The following is an 11,373-nucleotide window of genomic DNA, read 5'->3' as shown; positions in this document are numbered from 1 at the left end:
AAAATAAATTTATCTACTTTCACTAGCACATCCTCAATAATTCCCCGCGGATACTTGACAGATGTTTCTGCCAGCTGTAAAGACATCCTCGTTGGCTTAGGTTCCCCCAACCCGAGTTTCCTGAACACAGACAAAGGCATAAGATTAATACTTGCACCAAGATCACACAAAGCTTTGTGAAAAACTACATCACCAATCATGCAAGGAATAGAGAAACTCCCTGGGTCTTTTAGTTTTGGTGGGATTTTGTTTTGCACCAAAGCGGAGCAATTTTCAGTTAAGTTCACTGTCATGTGATCCTCCAACTTCCTCTTATTAGCTAATATGTCCTTCAAAAATTTAGCATAACTAGGCATTTGAATTAAAGCATCGGCGAAAGGAATATTGATATGCAATTTTTTAAATACCTCAAGAAACTTACCGAATTGTGCATCTAGTTTTGTTTTTTTCAATGCTGCAGGGAAAGGTGGAGGAATAACAATTTCAGGTTGTGCAGTAGGTGCTAGTGTAGAGTTAGAAGCCTTACCTTTAGATGTCGCAGTCTGCTCATCCAATGTTTGAGTTTTCTCTTTCTCTCTTGACTCCAAAACTTTCCCACTCTTCAACTCAATGGCCTTCACTTGCTCTTTTGGATTAGTCTCGGTGTTACTTGGCAAGGTTCCTGGCTCTCTACTTGCAAACATCTTCGCTAACTGACCAATCTGATTTTCAAGCCCCTTTATCGATGCATCCTGATTTTGAAGTCTATTTTCAATGGATGAAATAAACTTAGACATCATCTGCTCCAAATTGGACTTCTCTTCTCTAGGAGGATCAGATCTGTACATCGGTTGTTTCCCATATGAATGTCCTCCTTGTGGTCTATTCTGGCTGTTTTGACCACCCCATGAGAAGTTTGGGTGTTGACTCCACCCCGGATTGTATGTGTTCGAATAAGGGTCATTCCTTGGGCGGTTTTGGACCCTACTTGATTTATTGGTGCCCTTTCTTGCACATAAACTGGATTGCCATCTTGACAGTCCTTCATATAGTGTTCCCCTCCACACTTTTCACAAAATATCTCTTGAAGACGCATAGCCGTGCCACCCACATTCAAGCTGTCTATTTTCCTGTTCAAAACATCAAGTTGTGCAGTAATAGCAGAAAGGTCAGTTACCTGGTGAACACCTGCACTTTTCCGCGGGTTGTTCCTTTCAGATTGAGGATGATAACTGCTCGCAGTCATTTCCTCCAACAACTCATATCCTTCTTCCGCAGTTTTTCTCAATAAGTTCCCACACGCAGCAGTATCTATCATAGTGCGGTTAAGAGTAAGCAAACCATAATAAAATGTTTGAACGACTAACCCAAGTGGTAATTCGTGATGTGGGCATCTTCGTAGTAGATCCTTGAAGCGTTCCCATGCCTCATATAAAGACTCCTGATCGAATTGAGCAAATGTTGTAATGTCTGTCCGCAGCTTCATGGTCTTTGATGGAGGAAAGTATTTAATGAGAAATGCTTTCGACATGTCTTCCCATGTAGTGATCGAACCTACAGGCAAACAATTTAATCATGCTTTAGCTTTATCACGTAAACAGAAAGAAAACAAACGCAATCTAACAGCAACATCAGAAACTCCATTGAATTTAAAAGTATCGCAAATTTCAAGAAAATCCGCGATGTGCGTGTTTGGGTCATCTACTGCAGTTCCTCCAAATTGGACTGCGTTCTGAATCATCTGGATTATAGCTGGCTTGATTTCAAAGTGATTTGCCCGCACGATAGGCCTCACAACGCTAGGGCGTGCACCCTCCAAAGAAGGCTGGGCATACTCTAGCATCGGTATGTGGCGTGGCATCTCAACTTGTCTATTTTCACGTTGTTCCTCCTCACGTTCTTGCTCGTGTCTCTCCATCAGTTCTTTAAGTCTCTGTTGTTGTCTTCGCCTTCGGAAAGTTCTTTCAATTTCAGGATCAAACTCAAGCTCCACGTCAAGTGGCTTTGGCATGCACTGGGCAAGATATCTGGAATAAAATATGGAGTGTTAGCTCAAGAAAAATAAAACAATGCTAAAGAAAATAACTAAAAATAAAATTGTAGATTAACAGTCCCCGACAACGGCGCCAAAAACTTGATCGAGCAAAACTTGCACTATGGAATCCTCAATAAAAATATGATTTTTTATGCTCAAAATTAATCGCAAGTGCACGATGTCAAGTAATAGTATAGTATACGTGAGTACGAGTATCGTTCCACTGGAGACTGTATTTAACAATTATTATTTTCAATTATTGAACATTTAGCAACGAAAATTGATTTGATTGTTTTAACACTACTGTTCTTAAATAATTAAACAAATAATAAAGGATTCAAAACTAAATTAATAATCAGAGATAGTATCCAAAATGGTTGAATAAAATTCAATAAGAAATGGATTTGTTGGGAATATCGGTTCACCTACCCCTCGTTAATTAATTAATTTATTCGATAATGATCATATGCTTCCGACAGGATTTCCTATTCAATTGAACACACTCTCTCGAGTTATGCCAAACTAATTCTACTCAATGAAGTAATTAAATGCCTTTAATTATTTATCAAGAGTGAATCGCATTTCGATCTATTAAATCCCCTAGTTTTCGACCCTAAGGACTATGACTATCGGCGCGTATCCAATTTCATATGTCCATGTAAATTGTAGATCCACGGATTATACTACTCGTTCCTATCACAAGTTATTCTCTCGAACTCACTCGCAATATAAAAATGTTGTTAAAGTTAGCTACGCTCTAACAACACGAAGAAAAACAATAGTATAATCAAGAACAAATCAGAAATCAAGATGCAAATTAATTATATCAAAGTTTGGGGTAGGATCCCCTTAAATCCCAACAAATATTAAAGTTTAGCTACTAATATTCATAAGTGAAATCAGCAAAACATGTTTAAAAGATGAAAACTAAATCAGAAATACTAGAATTGTCGAAAAACACGAAGAACGGTGCCCGAAAATCCTCGAATCTTCAATCCAAGCGCAAAAGTCTCTCCCAAGCTCCGAGCCGTCTTCAATGAAGTCTGAATCATCCCCCAATTCGTGCCTCCTTCCTTTCCATATCTCCCCTTCTCCAAAATAAGGTATAAGATCGGACAAGAAATCTTGCCAAAATTAGGTGGCGCTCGGGCGGTAAAGAATTTCCGCTCGAGCGCCACACTCTCTGTAAAACACTTGGGGTATGCGGCTTCTCGCGCTCGGATGGTAGGGAATTACCGATCGAGCGCCAATTCTTCTGTAACTTTTCTCTTCTCGGATCCTGGGTCGCGCTCGAGCGGTAGAAAACAACCGCTCGAGCGCCGACCTCTCTGGAATTCTCCTTGGCCTTTAACCTCTCGCGCTCGAACGGTACAATTTCACCGCCCGAGCGCCAACTCTTCTGCACCTTATTTCCTTGACTTGGCACTTGGCTCCGATTTTTGTTTTTCCGGTCATTTTTCCTGGAATTTCGTCACATCCAAGTGAGACACGATCACATGCAAATGTTTACTCTAAAATGAACAAAATGTTAACGAAATGTACGCATGCACAATGCAAACACACACAAATTAATGCAATAAAACACGTAAAAATCACACATATCACATGATAAGTAAAACAAGAACCAAATTGCATAATAGGATTCATCTCCAAAGTATAAGTGATTTGAAAAGGCAATTAATCCGAGCCTCTGAGATATGACAAAAAATATCCTTATTCATTTCACTAGATAAAACAAACAAGACGTAAAAAAGCCAGAATTTCTTCCAAACAATGTAATATGACTCATCTTTCAATTCAAGATTCTAGGTAGCATCAACAAATATTTCTAATAAAAACAAGCTAGAAACGACAAAAAAAAAACAACTTAAAAACGCTGTGATTAAAATTTAAAGGAATATGCTTACTCGATTTTCTCTTGTTTTTTTCGCTTAATCTGCTTTTGAACAGAAAAATTTCACGATAAACTGCAATTGATCAAGAACCAAACTCACTTTTCCCTTCAGGTTTAGAGTATGTCTCTTGTTAGACGATCTCACGAATCTTTATCTGTGAGATTGGTCAACCATACCAATATTCAAAATAAAAAGTAATACTCTTAGCATACAAAATAATATTTTTTTTATGGATGACCCAAATAAGAGATATGTCTCACTAAATACGACCCGTGAGACCGTCTCACACAAATTTTTGTAAAAATTTTATTAATTATTTATTTGTGGGGCCTGTCATTTATATATATATTTTATAAAAAAATTATATATATTGTAAAAAAAAAGTTAATGCCGTCAAAATACATCTCGGTCGTTATGGATTTGTACCGGATTACTACAATTGGTTTTTTCATGGAGAGGAATACATTAATCTGTCATATCCTAATCTTAATATGGAAGTTCCTTCATCATCTTCGTTTCGTGTTGCACCACCAATTGCTCAAACTACATTTCCGGATTTTTTTTGATACTATTGAAGAAAAGTTAACTTTGGTTTTTTCAATTATATTGTTTTTCATAGATTATTTACAAATTTGATGAGTTGAGTAGATTAATTTTCAAAATATGTACAATTAAAAAGAAAACAACACTTTTTTTTTAATTTTAAAAAAAAACAAATTAGCGATGGATTTTCAAAAAACCGTCGTTAATTTAGCGTCAGTTATTTTAAAAATGTCGCTAATGTAGCGACGGTTATTTTAGGTATTTGACACTATCCTTAGTAAGACTCTAAGAAACACAAGAGCTCATGTCTCGTAGTAGAGTCAACTAGCTGGTCGATTCGAGGAAGGGGGTAACAGTACTTGGACCTAGGGGCGGATTCAGTGTAGGGCAAGAGGGGGCCACGGCCCCCCTGAATTTTTTTTAAAAAATTATTATTATATAAAATATATTTTATTATTTAGTATATGTATTATTTGACCCATTAAAATTTAAAGTATTTATAATTAGTCTAATGGTTAAAGACTTTCGAGGTTTACACATATGATCCCGTGTTCTATTCTTCTTATACGCTGACATCCATTTGAAATAATAACCTAACGTAACTTTTTGCAAAACATCTGTTATATTGTCGACTGAAGAGTGAAATATTGTGGGACGCGAGTTTGGAGACACTTCGGAAGGAAAGACGAGATTCTTGGAATTTTTTCTGTCGTTCATGAATTGAGGTAGACCGGCCCCCCCAAACATATCATTCTGGATCCGCCCCTGTTGGACCATTGGTTGGCAATTACCCAACACATTCAGTATGTGTTACATGATTTATAATACTACCCCCATAAGATCGAAGGCCGACCAGAAAAAAAAGGTGTCTTTATTTTTCTCCAAACATTTGAGTAGCCGACCCTGGAGTGGCTCGACTAGAGTTTTAAAAATCCTGACCGCATTGGATAGGGAAATTATGAAAAATTTCTTAAAATCATCTTTAGTGGTAACTCGGGCAACCTCCGCGATTAAATTCAAATGGTCATATTCTCGTTGTGTAGGCTAGAGCACTTCCGATCCATTTTCTGATCACCCCTAACTTTTCCCACTACTCTTCCAACTGGAAAGTTTGCTTTTGGTGAAGTGCATAAGCTACTGTCATAAAAGTGACCATGGCCAAGTATGAAATTATAAGAATAAGGTGTTTCCACAACAATTAAACTTACAATTCGGGTCTTCCTTGTATCTCATCCTCCTAGAGAGAGGCAGATTTATCGATCCCACATATTAACATCATGCCTCGTGAATCCAAACAAGGCAGTGGCTACGGTTCCATCTTGTATTCTGCCAAGTCCATTTGGTTCATAACATATTTGAATAAAACATTAACTGAGCAACTAGAATAAAAAAATATCCAAGATACTTTCTAAGTCTGGGCCTCATTCATGTTGATGTTTTTTCAGCTTTTGTTAATAAGTCATCGAAATTGGTAGGTGGCTTTTTCACCAGTGACTTAAAAATATCCTCAGGTCTTAATCCTTGGATGAAAGTGCTAATCAGTAAATTTGGGGTCGTGGAAGGGACTTCGACCACCCTAGCATTGAATATGTGAATATAATCCATCAAGATTTCTTTCTCTTGTTGTCTCATGCAGAATAGACTCAAAGCGGTCAATGGCTGCTTCTTGTTGCTTGCGAATATGTGCATGCAGAAAGATTCTACTAGTCGTGGAATGTCCGGTCACCATTGACTTAAAAATATCCTCAAGTTTTAAGCCCTGAGTGAGTGTGCTAATTAGTAAATATGGTGTCGTGAAAGGGACTTCGACCACACAAGCATTGAATCCGTAATATATAATCCCTCAAAATTTCTCTCTCTTCTTGTATCATGCCGAATAGACTCAAAGCAGTCAGCGGCTTCTTCTCTACTTGAGAATCTGTGCAGAAAGATTTTGCTGAAGTCTTGGAATGTCTGGATTCTTACTGATTCGATCAGGTTAACCATTCGATCAGGTTAACCACTGTTGGGCTGCTCCTGCCAAAGTGTTGAGAAAGATCTGACACTGACACTTGATGGGGTCAACGTACTTGTGTAACAGGACATCATTCTCAAATTAGGAAATGTGCTTTTCTAGATCTCTTTTTCCATTGTACTCCCCTATATTAGGAAACCTAAAGTGTTGGGGGAGCTCGGTAGCTAGGACCTGCTGTGAAACGAACAACTCGAGGGGGCGGAGGAAGAGGGCCTCCCCGAGGATCGCGCACACGATGAAACTCTTATCACAGTCTTCTCATATGTTCTGTGACTTTGTTTCAGTTCAGGGGAGGATTTTGGGCGGTTTGTTTTCTCTTCTTTGTGCCAACACTTATTCCATTGTTGATGTAATCAGTTGGCTGTGAAATATCGAAGGGAGGTGGTGGTGGAGGTGGATTATTCTTTTGATTTTCTTGATAATTGTTTCTTTGATTTAGATTTTGGCTGGTGCTTCCTTGATTTTTCATTTTATAGGTTCACTCCCTCTTCTTCTTTTTTTTAAATTTTTTTTTTCCCTACATTTGAAACCAATTGATGATATCAAAAGTTATACCTTTGATTTGGTCTGGCGAGGCAATATAATCCTTGCTGATTTGCTATAGAGCGAGCTGAACTGCATATGTGTCGAGCATAATGATGGTACATATCTGCACTGACGAACAATTTAGACATCATAATTTTTCCGGCATAACCTCTCTCCGGAGCATATTCCGTGGCAATGACGACGTCTTTTGAGAGGATATGAATAATGTAAAAAAGTCGTTAAAAATCAATTAAAATTTTATGTTTTTATAGAATTTTACCGTTGACATATGAAAATTTTATAAAAAAAATATTTTTATATGCCTTGTGACATATTAAAATTTTAGAAAAAATTTACTTTACAAAAATATAAAGTAAATGTGAGTTGAACTCTAGGGAAAAAGGTCCTTAAATATCCCTCATTTTGTCCGAATAATTAAATAAAAGGTCCGTCAGACGAAAGCCCGAAACCCATAAAGCCCAACCCAACGCTACACCAACTTCCAAACATTTAGGCGAGTTCGATTTCTCTGCATTCAATCGAAGTATCGACGGTGAGATGAGGAATTTTACGCTCCATTACATTCTACATCAATTGATTTTACCGTTGAACCTTTGGATTAATATCTTTCTTTAGGTGGATTGGGACCTCAACTGTGAATTTTAAGCTGTCGACTGTTCGTTTCGGACGGAAGAATCATACAATGGCAGAACTAAGCTTGGGAGTCCTGATTGATATTGTGGATGAGGAATGGATGAGAGACACTCTGCCTGATGATGGTAATTCTTCTATGGGAACTTGGGTTAGGATAAAATTTGAATTTTGTTGTTTAAAATGTCATACCCTTTTGAGTATTGATGTATTGAAGGATTTTTTGATTTTTTCGATTCCTTTGTCTCTTCAGATCTTCCTCTGCCTCCAATACTTGCTTCGAGGACCGATGATACTGAGGATTCGAGTATGTTCGTTTTCAAATTTTGAATAAATTTCCTTGAAATGATGCTAATATTACCAGGGAAATCACTATCATTTGAAATATATGTCCTTGAATCTGTTTTTGCCATTGAAGCTGCATTTGTCAACATGTTTCTAGTATAGTTTATTCGGGATAGACTCTATGAAAGGATGATGGAAGTCACATGGAATGGTTGGTGGTCGGATCATTTCCAAAAGGGCTTGAAATGTAGGATGACTAGAACGAGTTCAAGGCTAGTGAATGTATTTGTGTATTTTTCAAATAACACCATTTTTTTGTCACTGTTCTTATTTCTTGTCAGCTTAAATGCCACAGTTCAGCCTGGTTTTTTATCTGAAGAAAGATTCAAAGAGGATGTTGAGAGCACCTTTCGTTAGGGCATTGAGTTAAATCATAAACCAATATCCTCTAGTCAAAGTACGTCCAAGGAGGAAATTGAGCCAACTATCTAGCTTTAAGTTTTATGGTTGGTGACCTTGATATATTTATAATATAATCGAACTACTAAAAAAAACAGGTAATTGTTAGTTTATTCAATTTGATTTAGATCAGCTTGAGCCCAAAACTAAAGCATTATTGTCACACGTCTAATTTGAATTTTATGTGGGCAAATCCTTGAGTAGTAGATGCTTTTTTGTTCGGAAATTCGTTTGTTAAGTTAGTTATTGTTAAAGTTATATTGACCTTAGTCATAATTGAGAATTTGACTGACAAATCATTGTCTGTAGTTTGCTTTGAGTTACTTCTGAAGAATGTTGTAGTTTTTATTGCATGTTTATCATCCTAGCTGTATAGCCTCCTCTGCTGTTTTTACCATGGTTTTGTAGCTCTGTGGCATGACTCATTATATGATTAAAGTGTGAATGTCTAACACAAATTAGGTGTGCTTTTGTGTTGTTACAATCCAAATCCTTGCATTGGATTTCCTTTTCTTGAATTTTAACGCGAAAATATATCATTTTCTTTTTTTTCTTCTTACAAATGATGAAGATTTAATCTGGGGAAATTCCGAATTCCAGGGGGACTTGGGAATAAAATTCCAATCTTTGAACTCTTCATCTGCATGCAAATTTATGTTTTCTTTAAGTGAATAATATAATGTTTTTCTCACGCCATCACTTTATTCTTACCTAATATTTTGTTTGTACTTGATCTTCATTTACGTGATATCCAAGATTGATTTACTTTTGTGTATGTTGTATTTGATTGTTTCTTAGATCAGGAGACTCAACAAGTTGAGACAGATACTTGGCATGATCTTGCTTTGGGCAACCAATGAAGTTCCAACCAAGGAGGGTACTACTTGGTTACATTATGGTGACTGTAGTAATGTTGTTGTCTTTATATTTAGATATTTGAACCATGTTGGAAAAATTGTACCTTTCGATAGCAATAATGTGATTGTTTTGTTTAATTGATTCAATTTTGATCTTCATGCCTTGTTTGTGCTCAATTTGGCTTGTTTGACAAGCTCAATTGGGTTGAGCTAAGTGTAAATAATTGTTCAAACCATGTTCAACAGTTCAAGCCTAAAATATGGTGATTCGAACTTGAATCTAACTCAAATGAACTGAAGTTCTGATTGGATTTTTTATCATTTCAGTTCTTTTTTAGTGAATAACATTAATTAAAATAAGGTAAAAAGAGTTATGTACAAGTACATTGGACATCCCTATGAGATAACAAGTATCGAACCAATATAACCAATGATACCATCACCAATTACACGGGTCATACCCCGGTTCTAGAAACAAGCAAAGACGATCATATACACACACAAACATAAATAATAATAATAATTCAATAAGAGCTTATATCCAGATGATTTGGCGAACATTGAACAGTAAGAATCTTGATTTTCATAATGATATCCTCATAGCACGACATTTCTTCTTCAAAAAGAGCTTGATTGCATGCATTCCAAGTGTTGTAGACACATGCTGCCACTGCAACTGAACTTAGACAATGCAGAATTACTTCTGTAGACACCTCAGCAAGCTTTCAGAACGCATGTTGCAGATCCCATGATTTTACTCATGCCTAGCCATTCTTTGATGCCATTCCAGATTCTCTTTGATACAACACAAGCAAAATAGATGATCAGCTGATTTCTCACTGTTATTACAAAGTACACACATCTTGTTCTCCATATAGAATTGTCTATCCTTAGTCAAGAATTTACCGTGTGCAAACAACCACATGCCAAAACGATGTTTGGGGAGTATGCAATGTTTCCAAATGACAGATTTCCATGGCCGTCGTCCTTTTTGAACAAAGAATTCATAATATCGAGCAAGACCACCATGACATCCGAACCCACTCCAACAGCTTCCCTGCACTGTGAGTCGAGGGTTGTCTAAGTAGAAGAACATCTCGAATTCTCAGAATTTGTTTAATCAAAGGAGACTCACCTTTCTTCCAATTCCATTCTCAAACACTACCAAACCATACATGGATCTCATTCACCCATTTCACCCACATGCTATCCTTCTTCATATGAATCTTCCATAACGTTTTGCAATCAAATAATTGTTCTGAGCCAATTAATTCTTAGCCCCATGCCCCCATCTTCCTTTGGTCTACAAAACCTGTTCCAAGAGATGGAGGATGGTTTGAGGGCTACATAAACTTCTTATAAATCATGTAAATTTCATCCACGATATTTGAAATGAGCTACTGGTGGTCGGAGTATGACCAAATAATTTGGATTGCTAGTTTCAGCAAAAAGAAATTACAAAATGTGTGTGTGTGTACGTGTATTGCTCACCTTCTCCTTACGTAGTCAACCAGCCGAGGAAATGAGTGGAAGAGATGTGGTGAGGCTGAAGTGGTGGGTTTGGATTCAAGAAATGGAGGTGGATGGATATCTATGCTCGGAGGAGGAGGAGGTGGGCGAGTATTTTCCGGGTGATGAAAAGTTGGAAACTTTTGATATTGATGAGGATGAAGCATGAGTGGATATCAGGGTGAGGAGGAGAAGAACCACAATGGAAAGAAGCAAATTGAGAGCTGTAGCTTTGCTTCTTCTTAAAGGGAATTCTTCGATTCAAATGATGGTAATCTTTTTTATTCCAGAATTTGGAAATAATTTAATGCAATTTTTGCTCCAAGATACATGAAATTGTCTTTCCTATTTTTCTCCATTTATGAAGTGTGTTTGTTGATAGATCTGACAGCAGGCTGTTTTCAAAGTGGGTAAAATTATTATGAAGCAATGTCCAGTTGATTAGAATATGTTTAGGCATTATGTGAATGTTTTCGACTTAGTGGGATATTCTCAATTGAATCTTGGGAAGGAGTTCTTTTTGTTTAATTTTATTTGAACTATTTCGTGGTTGGCACAAATATTGTTTTGTTTGATTTTGATGCCAACATCTACGAAGTATGAATTAATGCATTCAATCGT

The 11,373-nt window shown here is 37.0% G+C and overlaps 1 protein-coding gene and 1 non-coding gene across 3 annotated transcripts; both read left to right on the top strand.

Annotated features, from left to right (window-relative positions):
* The first annotated feature begins 1,355 nt into the window (after positions 1 to 1,355).
* On the top strand, positions 1,356 to 1,461 carry LOC140804081 (small nucleolar RNA R71). Its single transcript, XR_012112040.1, has one exon. It is a non-coding gene; the product is annotated as a small nucleolar RNA R71 (small nucleolar RNA).
* Positions 1,462 to 7,392: 5,931 nt separating this feature from the next.
* Positions 7,393 to 9,396, top strand: LOC140803708 (anaphase-promoting complex subunit 13-like). 2 transcript variants are annotated; one of them, XM_073159600.1, is made up of 4 exons: positions 7,393 to 7,544; positions 7,628 to 7,770; positions 7,896 to 7,949; positions 9,185 to 9,396. In XM_073159600.1, exons 2-4 carry the CDS (start codon positions 7,695 to 7,697, stop codon positions 9,244 to 9,246), a joined length of 192 nt encoding a protein of 63 aa, XP_073015701.1. In that variant the 5' UTR covers positions 7,393 to 7,544; positions 7,628 to 7,694; the 3' UTR covers positions 9,247 to 9,396. The 2 variants fall into 2 exon arrangements, with proteins under 2 accessions (XP_073015701.1, XP_073015702.1); XM_073159601.1 differs by lacking the exon at positions 7,393 to 7,544 and having other exon boundaries at positions 7,551 to 7,770.
* The last annotated feature ends 1,977 nt before the right edge of the window (positions 9,397 to 11,373 follow it).

The sequence above is a fragment of the Primulina eburnea genome, chromosome 10 (assembly GCF_022965805.1).
Source record: "Primulina eburnea isolate SZY01 chromosome 10, ASM2296580v1, whole genome shotgun sequence".
NCBI classification, from domain to species: domain Eukaryota; kingdom Viridiplantae; phylum Streptophyta; class Magnoliopsida; order Lamiales; family Gesneriaceae; genus Primulina; species Primulina eburnea.
Note: the sequence above shows the minus strand (reverse complement) of the source record. Positions and strands in the feature narration are given on the sequence as shown.

What these genes read in the sequence shown, in the direction of transcription:
- LOC140803708 (XM_073159600.1), top strand. Translation starts at nt 7,695, where the DNA reads ATGGCAGAACTAAGCTTGGGAGTCCTGATTGATATTGTGGATGAGGAA. An exon ending in AGACACTCTGCCTGATGATG is followed by an intron (nt 7,771 to 7,895) that starts GTAATTCTTCTA and finishes TTGTCTCTTCAG; the next exon opens with ATCTTCCTCTGCCTCCAATA. An exon ending in CGATGATACTGAGGATTCGA is followed by an intron (nt 7,950 to 9,184) that starts GTATGTTCGTTT and finishes ATTGTTTCTTAG; the next exon opens with ATCAGGAGACTCAACAAGTT.